This window comes from Mobula hypostoma, chromosome 9 (assembly GCF_963921235.1).
Source record: "Mobula hypostoma chromosome 9, sMobHyp1.1, whole genome shotgun sequence".
Taxonomy (NCBI): domain Eukaryota; kingdom Metazoa; phylum Chordata; class Chondrichthyes; order Myliobatiformes; family Myliobatidae; genus Mobula; species Mobula hypostoma.
The window spans coordinates 61685002-61708323 of NC_086105.1; the positions used below are offsets into that span (position 1 = coordinate 61685002).

The 23322-nt window shown below is 40.0% G+C and overlaps 1 protein-coding gene across 1 annotated transcript in view; it reads left to right on the forward strand.

Annotated features, from left to right (window-relative positions):
- LOC134351759 (POC1 centriolar protein homolog B-like) overlaps positions 1 to 23322 on the forward strand; it is a 118037-nt gene that overhangs the window by 70290 nt on the left and 24425 nt on the right. Inside the window, exon 11 of the mRNA XM_063058384.1 lies at positions 20214 to 20417. Coding sequence (XP_062914454.1) covers positions 20214 to 20417 — 204 coding nt within the window. The remainder of the gene's footprint in view (positions 1 to 20213; positions 20418 to 23322) is intronic.

Sequence of the window (23322 nt, forward strand, 5' to 3'; positions counted from 1 at the left end):
TTACACCAGGTTTTGTAATCAATGGTCTATCTTCTAGCTAATCCCTATGCATACTTTACAATTTATCCAATACTAAATTGCTTGTTGAAGGTCTGATCTGATTACATTGGCCAAAGAAATTGTGACATACAGTGCCTATAAAAAGTATTCACTCCCCCCCCCCCCGAAAGTTTTCATGTTTTATTGTTTTACAGCATTGAATCACAGTGGATTTAATTTGGCTTTTTTTTTGACACTGATCAACAGAAAAGACTCTTTACCAAAGTGAAAACATTTTTGCACAAATTGGGCTAAATTAATTACAATTATTAAACACAAAATAAATGATTGCATAACTACTCACCCCCTTCAAGTTAATATTTAGTAGATGCACCCGTGGCAGCAATTACAGCCTTGAGTCTGTGTGGATAAGATATCAGCTTTGCACATCTAGACACTGCAATTTTCCCCCATTCTTTACAAAACTGCTCAAGCTCTGCCAGATTGCATGGAAATCACGAGTGAACAACCCTTTTCAAGTCCAGCCACAAATTCACTAGTGGATTGAGTTCTGGACTGTGACTTGGCCACTCCAGGACTTTAACTTTGTTGTTTTTAAGCCATTCCTGTGTAGTTTTGGCTTTATGCTTTATGCTTGGGGTCATTGTCTTGCTGGAAAACAAATCTTCTCCCAAATCGCAGTTCTGCAGACTGCATCAGGTTTTCCTCCAGGATTTCCCTGTATTTTGCTGCATTCATTTTACCCTCTACCTTCACAAGCCTTCCAAGGACTGCTGCAGTGAAGCATCTCCACAGTATGATGTAGCCACCACCATGCTTCATGGTAGGAATGGTGTGTTTTTGTTGATGTGCAATGTAGCGTTTAGTCTGATGGCCAAAAAGTTCAATTTTGATTTCAACAGACCATAGAATCTTCTTCCACCTGACTTCAGAGTCTCCCATATGCCTTCTGGCAAACTCTTGCCAAGATCTCATGTGAGTTTTTTTTCAACAGTTCTTTGCCACTCTCCCATAAAGCTGCAACTGGTGAAGCACCCAGGTAACAGTTATATGCGCAGTCTCTCCCATCTCAGCCACTGAAGCTTTTAATTCCTCCAGAGTTGTCCTAAGTCTATTGGTGGCCTCCCTCATTAATCAGTTTCTTGTGCGGTCACTCAGGTTTTTGAGGACGGCCTGCTTTAAGCAGATTTACAGCTGTGCCATATTCTTTCCATTTCTTGACAATTGACATAACTGTGCTCCAAAGAATATTCAGTGACCTGGAAATTTTCTTGTATCCATCTCTTGACTTGTGCTTTTCAATAACCTTTTCGCAGGATTGCTTGGTGTGTTCTTATCTCTTCATTGTGTAGTTCTTGCCAGATACTGACTTAAACCAGCAGTTGGACCTTCCAGATACAGGTGTATTTTTACTAAGATCAATTGAAACATCTTGACTGCATGCAGGTCTCCAAAAGCAGATCTCTGTTTAACTAATTATGTACTTCTAAATCCATTTGGCTGCACCAGTGATGATTTTGTTTGTCATATTAAAGGAGGGTGAATACTTATGCAATCAATTATTTTGTGTTTTATGTTTATAATTAATTTAGATCACTTTGTAGAGATCTGTTTTCATTTTGACACAAAATAGTTCTGTTGATAAGTATCAAAAAAGCCAAATTAAATCTACTGTGATTCAATGTTGTAAGACAATAAAACATGAAGACTTCCAAGGGGGGGGGGAATAATTTTTATAGGTACTGTATTTATTGTTTTACTTCCAGCAACTTGGATTCAGATCTAAGCTTACAATTTTAGAATTTTAAAAAATTGCCTTGTGAGTCCCAGGAAAAGAATTGTTTATATGAGAATCCACAGGACAAACTAGGTGCCTTGTCAAAATGTACCTTTAGAGACTGGGAATGCCTAGCCAGTGTTGTTTAGTTTGTTGTTGGTGAAAATTAAAGAAAGCATTAATATACAATTAACCTATGACCTTGGGACCCAGTTTGCTCAAACTGATTTCGAATGTTTGTCATTCCTTTTCCCAATATTCATCCTTCCTCACATGGGTTGTTCAGAAAGAACATGCTGCAGCATTGCCTTTCAAATCAAAATATTAAGATTTTAAAATGACTTTGTTTTGTAATAAAGCCAGTGACAGTCTGAACCCTAGAATTTCACTCAATAGTTAAATAGTGCAATTATTTATTAATTTCTTTCCTTCCATTTCTTTTTCTTTTTCTTATCCTAGCAACCATGTGCTCAGTTTGATTTTTGTTTATTTCATACACTGGTTGGTTTAATCCATAATAGTAGCAACATAAGCAGTTATTGCCCATCTTTGGTTGCTCCTGAATTAAGTGGCTTGTTGGACTACTTCAAAGGGCTCTGTTGTGGATTTGGTCAGAGCAGGCAAGAATAGATTTCAATTACAGGGCTCTCAGTCACCCATGTGGGTTTTATGAGGGTCAGTTATTTTGTGTCACCATTACTGACATTGGCTTTTTATTTACTTGAATGTAAGTTTCCAGCTGCCCTGGAGCGGCCTTGTAAATAAAAACAGCAGATTTTCAAAATATTCAATGGGCCAGATAGTTCTGTGAACACAAAAATGGAGTTCATGATCTTTCAATAAACCTAACTTCTGGTGTGAAGCCAGATTATTATTATTATGATGCTGGGATTTCATCACCAAGTCATTCAGTAACTTTAGCTACACATCTGACTAGCAGTGCACATAAAGAATAGTATTGTTATTAACCAAAGCAGTCCATTAGAGAATGTGCGTCAGAAGCCCAGAAGAGTGTGGGTTTGGTGTGGTGGTGGATGCTGACACATGCACAGACAGAGTTAAGAACTCCATATGAAGTACATAAAGAGCACCAAGCATTACCCTGTGGTTCACAGTTAAAGATGATCTTGCAAAAGGGCTTATTGCACTAAGAATACAGAAATTGGGCAATAATAGTCAACATCATTACTATTTTCTTATCAGCCATCTCTTGGAGAGTCTATTTCATCTACTACATGCTGAATAGCTCGATCCTCCATCCTGAATTAGCTCTTTTAAATGGCCCTAGTTCAAATTTTTTGTTGGTAGAAGATTGGAAATACTGAAAATCTGCCGCAGTAGATCCATTGTTATGGTGATATGAGCTTGCATTTATGCAGCAACTTTAATGTAGTGCATACCCCAAGGGGTTTATGAATGTTCCCATTTTTCACCTGGGAAAGGGGTATGTTTCTGACCCAATCAGTTACAGCAAGAGTTAAGTCACTAGCCTCACATTAAAATAGATTCAAGGGGGTTGTTCATACTCCAGCAACTACAAAATCCAGTGCTGGAGATCCAGCTAATGGAGAAGCAGATATTTTATTGCAAACCATTGCCCATGGAAGGGCAGGAAATTGGCAACTCCAACAGCAATATAGACGAAGAGTGGCTTTGCAGTCCTGGAGTAGAGCAGGAGCTTGCAGTGGGTCACAGGAATTCTGTTGAGTTAAGTCAATTCAGCTACTCTGTCTGCCACCTTAGAAAGTATTTAGAGGATACAGAATTGGAGTTTAATTCTTGTAAAGCAATAATTTTGAATGTGATTTAATCCCCAAATCTCAAATTCCCATCTTAACTGCATAAGTGCAGTATGATGTATAACACCAATTGTTAGGTGAACTTTATGATGATATGACTTGGCCAAAAATCTTAAAAATGAACCTTGTAAATATGATTACTCTGTTGTAAGAACCATTTGTAGCCTAATGCCAAATATCTGCTTTTGCTTTGCCAGCATTTTGTTGGGACTAAGCAGAATAATAGTTTAGCATGGACTATGTGGGCCAAAAGGTTTGTTTCTGTGCTCTAGAACCCCTGACTCTATTTTGCTTATAATCATTTCTGGGGAAATTAGGCTTGCTAAAATTTCGTTATTTTGATTCTCATGACAATGGCAGTCATAAATCAAAGCCAGCTGTCCTTAAGAGGCTTGATTCAGGTAATATAAGATGACCACAGCCACTGTCTCAGTTACGGGGTTCACATAACCAAAGGATTCCTCATTCTCAACAGGCTTTTAGACTTGTCAGGTCTAGTCAATCGTGCATTGAACATTGCCCAAATGGAATGAGGATGCAGAATCCGTAAGGGATTCTCCGAGAGTAAGGCACCAGAATGCGGACAATAAAGGGGTTCATATTGATTGTATACCGAAACCAGTTGACCATGTTAAAAAGCAAACTGCCATAAGAACAAGTTGGAATAATGAGCAGTGTTCTTAAAGCTGAGTTCGGCAGTGTCACACACATCAAAGTTGCTGGTGAACACAGCAGGCCAGGCAGCATCTCTAGGAAGAGGTACAGTCGACATTTCGTTAGTCCTGACGAAGGGTCTCGGCCTGAAACGTCGACTGTACCTCTTCCTAGAGATGCTGCCTGGCCTGCTGCGTTCACCAGCAACTTTGATGTGTGTTGCTTGAATTTCCAGCATCAGCAGAATTCCTGTTGTTCTGCAGTGTCATCACCATTGTAGCCAGATATAGTCATGGTGATCTACAGTACAGAAATAGGCCTTTCAGCCCGTCTAGTTACAGCAAAACAATAAATTTCATGGCACATGTCAGTGATATTAAACATTCTGATTTTCACTCTAGTGTATGCCAATCAGTTATTCTGACCAGTCCCATCAACGCACACCTGGACCGTAGACCTTGCATACCCCTCCCATCCATCTACTTATCCAAAATCCTGTTAACTGTTGCAGTCAAACCCGAGTCTACTAGTTCAGCTGGCAGCTTGTTCCACACTTGCACCATCCTTTAAGTGCAGAAGTTTCCCCTCAGGTTCCCCTTAAGTAGTTTAACCTTCCACCCTTAATCTATGACCTCTAGTTCCAGTGTCATCCAGCCTCAGTGGGAAAAAGCCTGCTTGCATTTACCATATCTATGCTTCTCAATATTTTGTATAACTCCATTAAATCTCCCCTTATCCCCCAACACTCCAGGGAATAGTCCTATCCTATTCAATCTCTGCTTAAAACTCAAGTCCCAACAATGTCCTCGTAGATTTTCTCTGCATTCTTCCAATTTTATTGATCGTAATGGGGAGCAAAGAAATGGCAGATGAACTTAATGGATATTTTGAATCAGTCTTCACTGTAAAGACACTAGCAGTGTGCCAGGTCAGTGAGTGTCAAGGAGCAGGAGTGAGTGCCATTGCTATTAGAAAGGAAAAAGTGCTAGGCAAACTGAAAAATTAAGGTAGATAAGTCACCTGGACCAGATGGACTACATCTCAGAGTCGTGAGGGAGGTTGCTGAAGAGATAACGGATACATTGGTCATGATCTTTCAAGAATGACCCAATTCTGGCATGGTCCCAGAGGAGTGGAAGATTGCAAATGTCATTTCACTCTTTAAGAAGGGAGGAAGGCATAAGAAAGGAAATTAAAGGCCAGTTAGTCTAACCTCAGTGGGTGGGAAAGTGTTGGAGTCTATTGTTCAGGATGAGGCTTCAGGGTACTTGGAGTCTAATGATAAAATAAGTCAAAGTCAGCGTGGTTTCTGTAAAGGGAAATCTTACCTGACAAATCTGTTAGAGTTCTTCGAGGAAGTAACAAGCAGGATGAACAAAGGAGAGTCAATGGATGTTATTTATTTGGATTTTCAGAAAGCATTTGATAAGGTCCCTTACAAGAGGCTGCTTAACAAGATAAAATCCTGTGGTGTTACAGGAAAAGTACTGAGATGGATAGAGGAATGGCTGATAGCCAGGAGCCAGCTAGTGAGAATAAAGGGGGTCTTTTCTGGTTGGCTGCCAGTGACTAGTGGTGTGCCTCAAGGGTCAGTATTGGGACCACTACTTTTCACATTGTTTGTCAATGATTTGGATAATGGAATTGGTGGCTTTGTGGCAAAGTTTGCAGATGATACAAAGATAGGCGGAGGGATAGAAGTGCTGAGGAAGCAACGCGATTGCAGCAGGACTTAGACAAATTGGAAGAATGGGCAAAAAAGTGGCAGATGGAATACAGTGTTGGGAAATGCATAATAATGCATTTTGGTAAAAGGAACAATAGTGCAGACTATTATCTAAATGGGGAGGAGGTTCAAACATCAGAGGTGCAGAGGGACTTAGGTGTGCTTGTGCAAGGCTCCCAGAAGGTTAATTTACAGGTTGAGTCTGTGGCAAAGAAGACAAATGCAATTTTGGCATTTATTTCAAGGGGAATTGAATATAAAAGCAAGGAGATAATGCTGTGGCTTTATAAGACACTAGACAGGCCACACTTGGAGTATTGTCAACAGTTTTGGGCCCTGTATCTCAGAAAGGATGTGTTGTCATTGGAGAGAGTCCAGAGGAGGTTCACAAGGATGGTTCCAGGAATGAAGGGGTTAACATATGAGGAGAGTTTGGCAGCTTTGGCCTGTACTCACTGGAATTTAGAAGAATGCAGGGGGGTCTCATTGAAATCTACCAAATGCTGAAAGGACTAGATGAGGTGTATGTGGAGAGGATGTTTCCTATGGTGGGGGTATCCAGAACTAGAGGGCACAGCCTCAAAATTGAGGGGCGGCCTCTTAGAACAGAGGTGAGGAGGAAAAGTGAATCTGTGGAATGCTCTGCCATGGACTGCGGTGGAGGATAAATCCATGGGTTTATTTAATGCAGAAGTTGCTGGTTTCCTGTTCAGTCAGGGCATCAGCGAGAAGGCAGATATATGGGGTTGAGTGGGATTTGGGATCAGCCATGATGGAATGGCGGAGCAGAATCGATGGGCTGAAGGGTCTAATTCTGCTCCTCTGTCTTATGGATAACTTTCCTGTATGTAGATGACCAGAACTGCACACAGTACTTCAAATTCAGCCTCACCGACATCTTGTGTAACTTCAATATAACACCCCAATTTGGCAAAGGGTCATGTAACAGTGTCTGGATCCAAGGGATGTGCAGTTTTTGTACGGTTTTCCTGCAAGATAGGGATATGCTAATTGTCAATGTAGCTTCAATGAAAAGGTACGTGACTAACCTGTGAAATTTGTGACCACATATTTGCTTCTGCCGTGGTCTAGTATGCACAGGTTGGGAGATAAAATGACAATAATAAAAATCTTTGCTTGAATACAAACCAGGGAGGTTGGTAAAGTACCTCCCTCAAGACGTCCAGCAAAGGTATTAAAAAAAGGATCAGGATTGATATTTGGAATCCAGATAAAAACCAAAAAAGTTGTCGATATACACTCAGTGGCCACTTTAGAATGTACCTCCTGTACCTAATAAAGTGGCCAGTCAGTGTATGTTCATGGTCTTCTGCTGCTGCAGCCCATCCACTTCATTGTTCATCATGTTGTGCATCCAGAGATGCTCTTCCGCACACCATTGTCATAACTTGTCGTTATTTGAGTTACTGTCAGCTTGAATTAGTCTGGCCATTCTTCTCTGACCTCATTAACAAGGGATTTTCACCCACAGAACTGCCGGTCACTGGTTATTTTTGTTTTCTTCACTATTCTCTGTAAACTCTGAAGACTGTTGTGTGTGAAGCTCCCAGAAGATCGGCAGTTTCTTAGATACTCAAACCACCCTCTCTGACACCAACAATCATTTCACAGTCAAAGTAACTTGGATCATATTTCTTCCCCATTCTGATGTTTGGTCTGAACGACAACTGAACCTCTCGACTATGACCTTATTCTTTTATGCATCAGGTTGTAGGAATCTGCTTCTCCAAGTGCTCATAAATTGTCGCTAAGAATCCTCTCCATTAGTTTGCCCACTTCTGACTATTCTTACATTGTTTTAGTTTTTCATTTATTATTGTAACATGTACTGAGATAGAGTGAAAAGCTTGTCTTGCATACCCTTCATACACATCAAATCGTAACACAGTACATTGAGGTAGGTCAAGGTAAAACAGTAACAATGCAGAATAAAGTGTGACAGCTACTGAGAAGTGCAGTGAAGTAAACAGTAACATGCAAGATCATACTGAGGTAGGTTGTGAGGTCGAGACCAAATTATTATACTAGGAACTATTTAATAGTCTAATAACAGCAAGGTAGAAGCTTTCCTTTAGCCCAGTATTGAGTGTTTTCAGGTTTTTGTATCTTCTCGATGGGGAGAAGCGAGAATGTCTGGGATGTGTATGGTCTTTAATTATGCTGCCTGCTTTACTGAGGCAGCAAGAAGTATAGACAGAGTCCATAGAAAAACTGGCTTCCGTGATGTGCTGAGCTGTGTCTTCAACTCTGGAGTTTCTTGTGGTCATGTGCAGTGTACTTGCCATACCGCGCCATTGGGCATCCAGATGCTTTCTATGGTGCAGTGATAAAATTGGTAAGAGATGACAGAGACATGCCAAATTTCTTTAGCCTTTTAAGGAAGTATAGGTTTTTTAAAATTTTATTTTTTTAGAGATAGAGTGCAGAACTGGCTCTTCCAGCCCAATGAGCTACCCCAGCCAGCAATCCACCCATTTAACCCTGGTCTAATCACAGGACAATTTACAGTGTCCAATTAACCAACTAACCAGTATATATTTGGATTGTGGGAGGAAACCCATATGGTACAGGGGATAACACACAAACTCCTTGACAGTGTAGGAATTGAACTCCAAACTGCAGTGCCCACGCTGTAATAGCGTTGTGCTAACGGCTATGCCACTGTGTGCACTTGGTAACATCTACATGGTTGGACCAGACAGGCCATAGGTGATGTTCTCTCCTAGGAACTTGAAGCTTCCAACACCCTCAACCTCAACAAAATGACTGGGGTCCAAATAAATGCAGAACATTGTTATATAGGCTTTAATATTTCACCAGATGGAATCTGAATCAGGTTTAATATAACTGACATGTGTCATGAAATGAGTTTATTTTGTGGCAGCAACACAGCGTAATACATTTTTTTAAACTAAATTACAATAAGAAATATATATTAACGTTTTTAATTAAATGTGTAGTGCAAAAATAGTGAGGTAGTGTTCATTATCCATTCAGAAATCTGATGGCAGAGGGGAAGAAGCTATTCCTGAGACATTGAGTGTGAGTCTTCAAGTTCCTGTACCTCCTCCCTGAAGTTAGCAATGAGAAGGGGCATGTCCTGGGTGATGAGGATCCTTAATGATGAATGTCGCGTTTTTGAAGATGTCTTTGAAGCTGAAGAGGCTCATGCCAGTGATGGAACTGGCTGAATTTGTGACCCTCTGCAGCTTTTTCTGATCCTGTGTAGTGGCCCCTCCATACCAGATGCACCCAGTTAGAATGTTGAACATTATCAGACTGCATAAAGAGTACAGGTTTCTAGAATACGATCTGTACTTGGTCTCTTGTTTACTGATAGACAGAAGAAATTTTTGTGGGGCATTGTTGAAAGAAGTGTTTGATGTTTGTATTTAAATGGCATCATTCCAGAGGACAGTCTTCTGTATTTTGGTGTAACATTCAGCACCACCACTTGACAGGTCAGTATGTTGCTTGTGTGTGCTTTCTCTTAACTCTTTTAAAACATTGTTCTGTAATTTATCCTTCTCATGACCTAAACCTTAGTTTAAAGATCTCCTTATTGTTGCAGATGTGGCATTTATATCAATTAACAATTACAGCACGGAAACAAGCCATCTCGGCCCTTCTAGTCCGTGCCGTAAAGATACTAATTCCCCAAACGGGAATCCTTTTAAGATTTCAACTATTTGCATCTTTATGCACTAGTTTGTATAACAAAACACTAATTCTAGTCACTGCAGTTTCAGTACGAATTTTTTTTGCTATTTGAGAAACTAAGCAAGGATCAAGTTCCAAAACTGTATTCCTGTTCCTTCATTTCCTGTGATACCAGCCTCCCCTGACCTCAACTCTGAGAAATTACAAATAGCCCTTGTTAGTATCTGTAATAGCATCTCCATCTTGAGATACCTTGTGTCACTGCTCCCTGTAGCTGATGTGAGGTATTCAAAGAATGTGCATTAAGTCTTCAGCTGCATAGTCTGCAGCAACTGTTCCTTTCTCTCTTCCTGTTTTAAAAGTAGCTTCCTTCAGGGAGAAATGCACCCCAAGGTATGTGGCTGCAGACTTACCACACAGGAAATGGTATCTATATGGTGCTGACAGGAGAGTGTTTGTGTCACTTGGTTTGCTTAGACTATAATGAGCTTCCTGATAACATTAAAGATGATTTACTAAACTCAGATGCCTTTTCCATGAGAACTGGTTTTGAAGAGTTTTGCAGAAGCTACTAAAATTATCACCCAACAGTTGTCCAGTACATCATTGAATATTTTTTTGAGTTATTAGATTCACAGAGGCAAATGGAGTTTTCTGGATAATATTTGGTCCCTGTTAGTATTGATAATAAATAATGTAGCCACTGAATAATGAATGATATTTTTAGTGGAATTTTACTGTTGCATACAAAGGAACAGCCAATTTACACACACATTGAGTGGTTAAATTGCTTGCATAAGGACTCACATTTTGAAATGTGAGATGTATAAAAAATTGTTTTGATCTACAATCTTTGTACTCTTCATATTGCGAAATATTAGCCCTCAAATCTACAATGCATACTTTAATTGCAGTTAATGGCATAGGGAAATCAAATGAGATTTTTTTTGTCTTATCAGAGAAATATCAGGAGTTTAAAATTCTCTAGCCTAACCACTGGGGAGGTGGTAAATTATTGAAAAGTATGTTCTAAATCATTAATTTGAGAGAAGTAAAATTATTCATTGTACAACTAACTATAGAAAACCGGCATACCAATGTTTTGGGGGCTGTTGCAATATTTCCATGCATTTCTCAAATGTTCCACTCTTAAAGTATACTGCCCCTTCCTATTTTTGACTGCTTTTGGCTTGATAAGAATTTCTGCAATTTATATGCCATCCTTCCTGTGCAGTTATATTTAGTGTCAGTTCTGTTAGAGTATTTCCTGTTGGGGTGTTTCTCACCTTTGGTATCTTTTAATTTTTCACTGAAAGTAGTGTCTTAACCTTGCCATTTCTGAGTGATTTGATTTTGGTTTGTTGTTCTTTCAGTTTAAAAACTAAAAAAATGATTATCGGCTTCCTGTGGCAATGATTCCCTTTCTTACTGTGTGCTTCTTTTGAAATATAGTTGTGAAGCTGAATTTTCTGTATTTATTGTGGGGGGGGAAGTTCTTATTCATCAGCCTGTTTTTTAAGAGTGTGCAGAACTCAATGTATTTGAAGAATATTTAATTTGCAACAAGTGACCTTAATGAAAGATAGAGATCACTATTTTGTTGGCCCTCTAGAAACATGATTCTCGCAAAAATACAAAATTAATCTTGCTATTAATTGAGTAATTCATTTAATTTTAAGATTTTACAGTGGAAGGTTTTTTTCTGACATTTCATTCCTTGTCCTTTCCATTTTGATGTGTAGAATCATAGAAATTTAAGACTAGATCATTCAGGGTGTTGTATTCATGAGCTGAAAAGAAGTTATCCAACTGAAACCCATCTCACAACACTCATCCTGTAGACTTCTAGGTGACAGCACTTGAGTACTACTTAAAAGCCATGAGGGTTTCTTTCTGCACCACCCTTTCAAGCAATGTGTTCTAGGTCCTAATACAATGATTCAAATTTTCTCTTCAGCTGCTCTCTAACCCTTCTGCCAAATTTACATCTCTCTCACTGTGTCTACATGCCTGTCCTGGTTACCTCTGAAAAACTCTTGAGTAAGCGCACATCTAACAAAAGGAAAGCAGTGCTGCTATTGCTAGAAGTACTTTATTTCTTTGTGTATACAGCAACATTGTGGACCTTAGCTATGCAAAGGTATTTCCAGCTGCTGTATTTAACCTCCAAAGTGAAAAGATTTCAAATCTCTTATTACTGCTTTGATATTCAGTAGATTAAAGATAAGGATTAGCACAGCAGGTAACACAATGCTATTGCAACTCAAAGCATCGGAGTTCAGAATTCAATTCCAGCGTCCTTCCCGTGTGCACATGTTCCCCCACCCCGGGTGCTACGGTTTTCTCACACGGTCCAAAGATGTACTGGTTAGTAGGTCAATTGGTCATTGTAAATTGTCCTATGATTAGGCTAGTGTTGAATAGGTAGGTTACTGGATCCTGTGGCTTGTTGAGCCAGAAGGACCTGTTCCACACTGTATTTCTTTTTTTTTTGGCGTGTGCGTTTGCTTGCGTCCATGTGTGTGCGATGTTGGCTGGACGATGTCTTTTTCATGCCTTTACAAGTGTGAAACCTGAGTGTGGCTTCATCTTTACAGTGGATAGACATGTCAGAATGGGAATGGGACATGGAATAAAAATGTGTGGTCACTGGGAGATCCTGCTTTCTCTGGCGGACAAAGTGTAGGTGTTCACTCAGGTTGGAGGAACAACACCTTATATTCCGTCTGGGTAGCCTCCAACCTGATGGCATGAACATTGACTTCTCAAACTTCCGCTAATGCCCCTCGTAGCCCATCCGTTATTTATTTATATACACACATTCTTTTTCTCTCTCTCCTTTTTCTCCATCTGTCCCTCTCACTATACCCCTTGCCCATCCTCTGGGTTTTCCCCCCCCCCGCCCTTTTCTTTCTCCCTGGGCCTCCTGTGCCATGATCCTCTCATATGCCTTTTGCCAGTTACCTGTCCAGCTCTTGGCTCCATCCCTCCCCCTCCTGTCTTCTCCTATCATTTTGGATCTCCCCCTCCCCCTCCCCCTCCCACTTTCAAATCTCTTACTAACTCTTCTTTCAGTTAGTCCTGACGAAGGGTCTCGGCCCAAAACGTCGACTGTACCTCTTCCTAGAGATGCTGCTTGGCCTGCTGCGTTCACCAGCAACTTTGATGTGTGTTGCTTGAATTTCCAGCATCTGCAGAATTCCTCTTGTTTGTGATATTAATTTCTAGGGTGTGGTGAACAAACCACTTCTCTAGTTGCTAATTCTAGGCAAATCCTGAGAATGAAACTGCCCTCAGTGGCCATCTTTTATTAGGTACAGGAGTGGAACCCAAAGTGGTCTTCTGCACACCCACTTCAAGGTTCAACATGTTGTGCGTTCAGAGATGCTCTTATGCACACTATTGCTGTAACAAGTGGTTATTTGACTTACTGTTAGCTTCCTGTCAGCTTGAACTATTCTGACCTCTCTCATTAACAAGGTATTATCACCCACAGAACTGCCATTCTTTGTTTTTTTTTTGTTTCTCATACCATGCTCTGTAAGCTTTAGAGACTGTTGTATGTGAAAATCCCAGGAGGTCAGCACTTCTGGGATACTCAAACCACCCCATCTAGAACTAATAATCAGTCCATAGTCAAATTCAGATCAGATTTGTTCCCCATTCTGATATTTGGTCCAAGCAACAACTGAACCTCTTGACCATGTCTACATTCTTTTATGCATTGTGTTGCTGCCACGTGATTGGCTGATTAGATGTTTGCATTAACAAGCAGATGTGGCACATTAGTGTAGCAGCGTATTGCTTTACAGTGCCAGTGACCCAGGTTCAGTTCCCAACCCTGTCTGTAAGGAGCTTGCACGTTCTCCCCATGACTGCGTGGAATTCTTCCAGGTGATCCAGTTTCCTCCCACATTCCAAAGATGTGTGGATTATTAGGTTAAATGGTCACATGGGTGTAGTTGGGCGACGCAGGCTTGTTGGGCCTGAAGGGCCTGTTACCATACTGTATTTCTAAATTAGAATTAATAAAGTGGCCACTGAGTGTATATATAAAATAAGTACTGCAAAAACAAGAGCAAAAGCAGTAAAATAGTGAAGTAGTGTTCATAGGATCGTTCAGAAATCTGACGGCAGAGGGGAGGAAGCTGTCCCTAAATTGTTGAGCGTGTGTCTTCAGGCTCCTGCACCTCCTAAGCATAGACAGAGTGGACAGAGAGCATCTGTTTCCCAGGGTTGAAATGTGTAATAGTAGGGGGCATATGTTGAAGGTGAGAGGGAATAGGTTCAAAGAGGATGTGAGGGGTAAGTTTTTTACTCAGAGTTATGGATGCTTGGAATTCGCTGCCTTGTAATGTGGTAGAGGCAAATACATTAGAGACTTTTAAGAGACGTTTGGGTAGTCACATGGATATAAGGAAGATGGATGGATATGGACATGGTGTAGATAGGAGGGATTAGTGTTTGGGTGTTTTTGATTTGTTTTCTAGCTGGTCTAGTACAACATTGTGGGTCGAATGGCCTGTTCCTGTGCTGTACTGTTCTATGTTCTATGTTCCTCCCTGACAGTAGTTATGAGAAGAGGACACGTCCTAGATGGTGAGGATGATGGATGCAGACTTTTTGAGGCATCGCCATTTGAAGGTGATCTCGATGGTGGGGAGGCTAGTGCCCATGAATGAGTTTTATAATAAAGTTGCAAATTTTACTCTACCAAGAGCATTTTTCTGAATGAAATGATCTTTGTGCTATCAGAATTCTTTGCTTGGGTGCTGAACTGTGAAGACAGAATGGTGCTTAATTATTGTTTCAGAAACACAAGTTACTGTGTCACTACCACACAGTGAGAATCATCACTTATGCCTGACAGGAAACAATATTAATCAATTACTGAAAGATCACTGTGATATCATATTTACAGAAGCTACCAGTTTAATTTCCTGCATGACATCCGGCTGGTAATACTGTGGTAATAGCTTCCTGTGTTGATACATCAAGCATGCATTGTGTCTTGTTTTTCTCTTTTTCTGACTCAGAAGCAATCCCACAAAGTCTACGAGCTGTGACTGTGCCTTGTTCAGTTCCTGTGTCTTATTTACACTTCACCTATTAATCACAGAAATGGTGCTCCATATGAAGTTTTAATAAAATTTACAAATCATTTAAGAGCATTTTTGTTAGGAAACTTCTATAAATTATTCTTTCATATATTATATTTTTGACATCTACTACAAGAGGTTGAAATTAACAGAACTATTATTAATCCAATTTATTAACATGGAGTAAACTTTATGCAGTTTGCAATGTTGTGCAGTGCTGTTTGTACATTCTCCCTGTGACCTCTTGGGTTTTCTCCAGGTGCTCTGCTTTCCTCCCACAGTCCAAAGATGTACAGTTAGAGCCAGAGATAGTAAGTTGTGGGCATGCTAAGTATGCCAGGAATTTGAGAGTGTCAGGACAGAAGTGAGCGTAGTTTCTATTACTAAAGAGAAGGTGCTTGGGAAGCTGAAAGGTCTGAAGGTAGATAAGTCACCTAGACCAGACAAACTACAGTATATAGACCAGGGTTCTGAAAGAGGTAGCTGAAGAGATTGTGGAACCGTTGGTAATGATCTTACAAGAATCATTAGATTCTGGAATAGCTCCAAAGGACTGGAAAATTGCAAATATCACTCCACTCTTTAAAAAAGGAGGGAGGCAGAAGAAAGGAAATTATAAGCCAGTTAGTCTGACTTCAGTAGATGTTGGAGTCCATAATGAAGGATGAGGTTTCATGATACTGAAGGCATATGATAAAATTGGCCAAAGTTAACATCGTTGCCTTAAGGGGAAATCTTACCTAACAAATCTGTTGGAATTCTTTGAGGAAATAACAGGCAGGAGAATCAGTGGATGTTGTGTATTTGGATTTTCAGAAGGCCTTTGACAAACTACCGCACATGAAGTTGCTTAACAAGATAAGACCTTATGATATTACCTGCATAGAAAGAAGTTTGGCTCTGGCAGGAGGCAAAGAATGAGAATAAAAGGGGTCTTTTCTGGTTGGCCGAGGTGACTAGTGATATTCAGCAGAAGTGGGTTTTGGACCGCTTCTTTTCACATTATATGTCAATGATTTGGATGATGTAATTGATGGCTTTGTGGCCACATTAGCGAATGATACAAAGATAAGTGGAGGGGCAGGTAGTGTTGAGGAAGCAGGAAGTCTGCAGAGGGACTTAAGCAGATTGAAAGAATGAGCAAAGAAGTGGCTGATGCAATATAGTGTAGAGAAGTGTGTGGTCATGCACTTTGGTAGAAGGAGTAACTACTCTCTAAATGGGAGAAAGTTCAAAAATCAGAGGTGCAGAGAGACTGAGTCCTTGGACGGGGTTCCCTAAAAGTTAACTTGCAGCTTGAGTCAGTGGTAAGGAAGGCAAATGCTATGTTGGAACTGATTTTGAGAGGGCTAGAATATAAGAGCCAGGATGTAATACTGTGTCTTTATGAGGCATTGGTAGGACCACACGGAGTATTATGAGCTGTCTTGGGGCCACTTACCTAAGAAAAGATGTCCTGGCATTGGAGAGGGTTCGGAGGAGGTTGACGAGAATTATTCCAGGACTAGAAGGGTTAATATATGAGGAGCATTTGATGGCTCTGGGCCTGTACTCATTCTAGTTTAGAAGAGTGAGGGGGGATCTCTTTAAACCTATTGAATATTGAAAGGCCTAGATAGAGTGGATAGTGGGTGAGTCTTGGACCAGAGGGCACAGCCTCAGAATAGAGGGACATACAGTACTGTGCAAAGGTCTTAGGCAACCTAAATTTTTTTTATATGTTTTGTTTTACATGTTCATTTTTTGTCTTCTGCATTAGTGCATCTGTAGAAAGGGAAAATTTTAGATTTCCAAACATTCATTTTCCCAAAGAATTAAATGTTACATAGAAATTTTTGTTTTTTGTTAAATAAAGTAACGTATTAAGTAATGAACAACTTGATTACTTTGTAGGTATATAGCCCAGTGCATAATTAAACAAAGATAACAAACAGGATGCTAATAGTCTGTGACATAATGAGTTGACTGAACTAAACTGATTAACTGAAACAGAAATGAGTGTAGAAGGAATCAAACATGGCTAAGGACATCCAAACTAAAAGGCAAGGGTGTGTCAGATGTGACAGTGTAACCTTCAAATCATCAATTCTTACACCATGGCAAGAGTGGGCATAGCAACAAGACACAAGATGGTCATCCTACATCAGCAAGGTCTCTCCCAACCAGAAATTTTGCAGCAGACTGGAGTTTTCAAGTTGTATTGTCCAAGCTCTTCTGAAGAAGCACAAAGAAATGGGCAAGGTTGCGGACCAGAAAGCAGTGGTTTTCCATGGAAACTGATTGCAGCAGACAAGAGATATATCAAACTGATGCATCTTCTATATTGGAAGAGGTCCAGCACTGCTATCAGCTCTGAATTCACAGAAACCACTGGAACCCAAGTACACCCCTCTACAGTCCGGAGAAGTCTTGTCAGAAGCAATCTTCATGGAAGAGTTGCTGTCAAAAAGGCCTTCTCTGAAGTGCAAACAAACCCAAGCAACTCATCTACGCACAAAAACACAAGGACTGGGTTGCTGAACAATGGCCAAAAGTGCTTTGGACTGACAAATCAAAATTTGAAATTTTGGGGGCAAACAGGAGGCAGTTTGTCCATAGAAGATCTGGAAAGTGTAATGTGGGTGAGTGCCTACAGCCAACAGGGAAGCACCATAGAAGTTCCCCACAGGTTCAAGGCTGCATTTAGGCAAATGGAGTTATTCAGAATTAATGGAGTCCTCAATGCTAAAAGGTACAAGCGAATTCTCACACAATGGCATCAGGGAGACGTCTGACCATTCCCAACTTCATTCTGCAGCAGGATAATGGCCCCAAACACACGACCAAGGTCATAAAGAACTATCTTCAGCAAAAAAAAAGGATAAAGGAGTCCTGCAACAGATGGTATGGCTTTCACAGAGCCCTGTTTTCAACATCATTGAGGCTGGCTGGGATTACCTGGAGAGACAGAAGCAAGTGAGGCAGCCAAAGTGTGCAGAAGAACTGTGGCAAGTTCTGCAAGATGTTTGGAGCATCTACCAGAATCAGAATCAGGTTTATTATCACCAGCGTGTGACGTGAAATTTGTTAACTTAGCAGTAGTAGAAAAAAATAAATAAAATAAAACATCTTAATAATAAATAAATCAATTACATATATTGAATAGATTTTTAAAAGCGTGCAAAATCACAAATACTGTATTTTTTTTTAAATGTGGGGTGGTGCCCAAGCTTCAATGTCCATTTAGGAATCGGATGGCAGATGGGAAGAAGCTGTTCCTGAATTGCTGAGTGTGTGCCTTCAGACTTCTTCTTAATAAACTGCATGGCAGTGTACCTTAGAGAATTGATGTTGTTTTAAAAATGGAGGGTGGTTACCACAAATATTGATTTGATTTCATTTTTACTGTTTACTGCTCTTTCAAGTAAATTTTGAAATATATTTAGAAGCTTCTCATTATTTTTGAAAGCGTCTTCACTTTACAGAATTGTCTTGCATGTGCTTAAGACTTTTATACAGTACTCTACATTTAGAACAGAAATGGGGAGGAATTTCTTTAGCCAGAAGGTAGTGATTCTGTGGAACTCATTGTCACATTGTGGAGGCCAAGTCAATGGGTATATGTAAACTGGAGGTTGAAAGTTTCTTGATTATTCAGGGTGTCAAAGATTACAGGGAGGAGAGGTGAATAGGGTTGAGATGGATAATAAATCAACCATGATAGAATGCAGAGCAGGCTTGATGGGCCAAATGGCCTAATTCTGCCCTTATGTTTTATGGCTTATGTATCTTCTACCCATTGGAAGAGAAGAGAAGAAAACATGTCTAAAGTGGGTGAGGTATTTGACTTTTACTGGCTGGTTTACTCATGCAGCAGAAAGTACAGACAGGGTTCACAATGAAAAGTTTTTACGTACGTGCCAACATGTTGTACACAAATAGTATTACTAAAAAGAAAAACAGAATGTAGAATAAGCGTTATAAATAGAAGGCAAATGCATTGTTACCATTATTTGAGAGAACTCAAATATAAAAGCAAGGATGTATGCAGAGGCTTTATAAAGCATTGGTCAGACCACACTTGGAGTATTGTGAGCCTCTTATCTAAGAAAAGATATGCTGGCATTGGAGAGTGTTCAGAGGATGTTGATGAGAATTATTCCAGGACTGAAAGGGTTAATGTATGAGGAGCATTTGGTGGCTCTGGACCTGTACTTACTGGAGCTTAGAAGAAGGACGTGGGATCTCATTGAAACCTTTTTAATGTTAAAAGGCCTAGACAGAGCAGATGTGGAGAGGATGTTTTCTATCATGGGGAATCTAGGACCAGAGGGCATAGCCTCAGAACAGAGGAGGAATTTCTTTAGCCAGAGGGATGTGAATCTGTGGAACTCATTGCCACAGGCAGTCATGGAGCCAAATCATTTGGTGTATTTAAAGCTGAGGTTGACAGTCAAGGCATCAAAGGTTACAGGGAGAAGGCAAGCGAATGAGGTTTAGAGGGATAATAAATCATTGGGCTCAATGGCCTAATTCTGCTCCTATGTCTTACATTGATGTCAGAAGTATGGCGACATTTGCAGGCTGCCCATAGCACGATCCTCACTAATTTCATTTGACACAAGCGACACATTTCATTGTATATTTCAATGTACATGTAACGAATAAAGCAAATCTTTAATCTTTCTCTATTCTGGAGCTTTATGATCTAAAGCTTTTATAGGCACTGACTGATAGTTGGCCTGCTTATGTTGCAGTGTGTGGCATCAGGGAAGTGTGAAATACAGATTGATCAATTGCTCTTTCTTACAGTGTACTAAGGAGAGGAGGGAATGAGTACATGCAGTGTTGTCATGGGATTGTTTGTTCTTCACGTAAATATGAACAACTCATTCTGTCAAGATCTGTGCACTGTACAAAGCATTCAATTTTTATATGAAATAAATTAGTATCTCTCTTATAATTCACAAATGATTGACAAGTCGAAGGCTTTATTTTGTTGGCCGTGGCCATTGTTAAAAGTTCTTACTATGAGGAAAGGATTCTATTCTTGGCACATTATTAAGCACTCAAATATAATAAAAATAAAGGCAGATCATAAATGGATGATTCAGTAATTCTTTCCCCAGATTGCCTCATTGCCTCATCCCCAAAACTGGCCCCGACAACTTGGCTTCCATAAGCACAAAGAAACCTTGTACACCAGATAGTTATTTTATGTAATAAACAGATTTCTTTTTGAACCTATCTAGTGAATGAGATACAGATGTGTTGCAAATGTAAATAGAATTTTTCAAGAGTTGCTAAGTTTTCCATGAACACTGTAAGCTTTGTTGCTTAGTTTCCTCTTTTGCCAGATTTCACCGAGTTGTGAAAATTGTTTGATCTGGCTTGGTTTGGACTTCATAAAAGAAGACAAGTGGACTGATGCCTTTGTGCACGTCATATTGCAACATAGAAATGACAATTTCCATGTTCTGTCTTCTCTGTGATTGCAGTCAAAACCGGTGGAAACAAACTGGGGCTCACTTTTAACCAACCAGAACAGATCCATTGATCCCTCTTTGCCAGCCAACTCCTACCGACTGGACCCAGTTAACAATGAACCCACAGCCTGCTCTCAAAGAGACCACACGGGAATCCCGTCAGAACTTACCGAAACATTGGGGCGCATTGTGGAGCAACTGGACGTTTTAACCCAGGTGAGAGGATGTATGTTGAGAAATTCAACTTCAGATTTTTTGGAAATTTTTTAGTTTTTAACTTTTTTTTTAATTTTGGGAGACTTTTGATGCTTGCTTGTTCAAATTGCTCTTTTGTACTGGATGTATAATGGATAGTCACAAGCAATGATTTGCGATTCAGTAGTAGAGATATTGATGTTCTATGAGGCATCTGAAAGTCAAGCCGAGCCTGAAAGTTATTGAGCTGAGGACGAAAGTAGGTGAAGAGAAGGTCACATTTTCATTCTCAACAGTAGAGATGGGAAGGAGAGATGAGTCTGAGGAAAAGTGAAAGGGAACCAACATCTGGAGGCCTGCTTCTTTCTAAGGGGTTATAAAGATGTAATCCTTTGGCACATAGAAGAAAGGAAAAATATTTAGATGCAGCAGCACAAGTAGCGTAGTGTTTAGCATAATGCTATTACAGCACCAGTGACCTAGGTTCAAATCAACCGCAGTCTGTAAGAAGTTTGTACATTTTCCCTGTGAGTCTGTGAGTTTCCTCTGGGTGCTCCAGTTTCCTGCCACATTCCAAAGACGTACAAGTTATTAGGTTAATTGATCACAGGCAATTGGGCAGCAAAGGCTCATTTAGCCAACAGGACCTGTTACTGTGCTGTATCTCTAAATTTTTAAAAAATTATTACAAAATAATGAAACCACCCAACCTAAGAGCTTAAGTAAGTCAAACATAGCAAAAGGGAAGGTCATGAGCGACTGCAGCAGCTGGCACTGAGTTTTTTTTTGCAGCAAAAGCATAAGATCTTTAAATCAGAGTCAGGTTTATTATCACTCTCATATATAATTTGATTTGGTGTTTTGTGGCAGCATTATAGTGGATACATGAAGTATACTGTAAGTTACAATAAGAAATGTACAATGATTTCCAGTTAATTAGGGCACATTGGAACATATACATTTGGGCCCAGTTAACGGCTGCCCCAATTAGCCGAAGTTTCATCAAAATAGTAAAAAGGTATAAAAAAAAGACAAACTTCCGCTTAATTGAGGAACGAATTATGTATTTAACAGAAATACAGAACAAATTAGAACACTATCAATACTACTATAAAACTGTGTATTAATTCTTAGTTGTATCGAAGAAATTCATCCAGTATACGCTGCCACTTTCTTGTGATAGACTGTAAATGAACAAATTCAACATGGACTGCCTTCATACAATGTTATCAACGATTACATCCTCCAAATCTTCATTTTCATTGTAACGTTCAAGTTGATTATTGATAGCTTCAAATTCTTAAGTTGTTAAAGTAGTGAAATTGTTTCATTTTCAGTCCCAGCCGTTTCTGTCTGGCATCTGCAAGCCTGAATACTAGGAACCACAGTGAGCAAGACATTTCTGAATTGCCTTGCTGCTTATTTCTCACCAAAGATCAGTGACAAAAATCACTGCTTTTTGAATACAAGCACATGCAGCTGGCCCTATTTTATAAACTATTCACTCTAAGCACGGTGCAATGTTTAATGGCTGGACGAGTACACACCTCTAATGTTAGTTAGAAAGACTCCTGTCCCAATTAAGTGGCATAGTGTCCCAAATTAGTGGCTGCCCTGATTAACCAGAATTCACTGTGTGTGTGTGTGGTAATGCTGTTGTACCTACTCCCTAATGGTATCAATGAGAACAGGGCACGTCCTGAATGGTGAGGGTTCTCAGTGATGGATGCTGCCTTCTTGAGGCATTGCCTTTTGAAGATTTCTCAGTGCGTGAAGGCTAGTGCTCACAATGGAGCTGACTGAGTCTTCAACCCTCTGCAGCGTTTTCCAATCCTGCTCATCGGTCCCTTCATAGCAGGCAGTGATGCAACCAGTTAGAATGTCCTCCACGGTACTTTTGTAGAAATTTAGCGGAATCTATGGTGACTCTATCCATCAGAATTATCTGTAATCAAAGTAATGGGGGAAATTTCACCTGGAAACTTTACAGTTGGGACACAGCTAGGGGAGGCAGTGTGCCTGTTAAACACAGTTTTTGATAGCTGCCAGACCAAGATGTGAAAAGAAGCTCAACGTAAAGGTGAGCAAGCCAGAAGAAATAATCAGAAGCTTCGTAAACACAAAACATTCTGCAGATGCTGGAAATCAGAGTAACACACAAAATGCTGGAAGAACTCAGCAGGTCAGGTAGCATCGATGGAAAGGAATAAAGAGTCGATGCTTCAGCCTGAGACCCTTCATCAGAATCCTCTCAGTATAGAGCTGAATTTCTTGGTTAACATTCATGAAAGCTACAGCATCTTATTCAGTGTAGACAATAAAATTAAACCATTGCCTGCAGCCCCTGTCCACCTCCACAAAAATGTCTAGCCCTACAACATAACACAGTGTAGTCAAAACAGGCAAAATCTAAAGAAAATGTGCACGTATGTCTTTCCTCTTCAAGCTGTAACCTTCCAGACTTTTGCTGACAAACTGAATCAATCTCCAGCTAAAGATAAGTAACTGCAGTTTAAAATGTCAGGGTAAAGCTTAGTGAGGTTTCACTTTGACCACATACATATTATGGTATCAACTACCTCATGGAGCTTCTGAAGAAGCTAGTTCCAAGTTGAGAGGCAGTCACATGAAAAATCTCATGTTTTTGAAGTATTATACATGTCCAGGGCAATCTAAAGAAACTTACTTAAAAGTGCAGTAATATGTAATAATGGCAATTAATCTCTACATAGCGAAGTCACATAAACAGGACTGAAATTACTGAGTGCATAACCTGCTTTATTGGTATTGACTAATCCTTTGGTCAGGATTCCTGAAGAATCCTTTCAAGCTCTGTATCGGTCTGTGGGAATTTTTGTGTGTAATGCCTGCAGACCCCACTGCTCTAAACAGTGAGTCTGAGTAATAGAACATAGAACAGCATAGC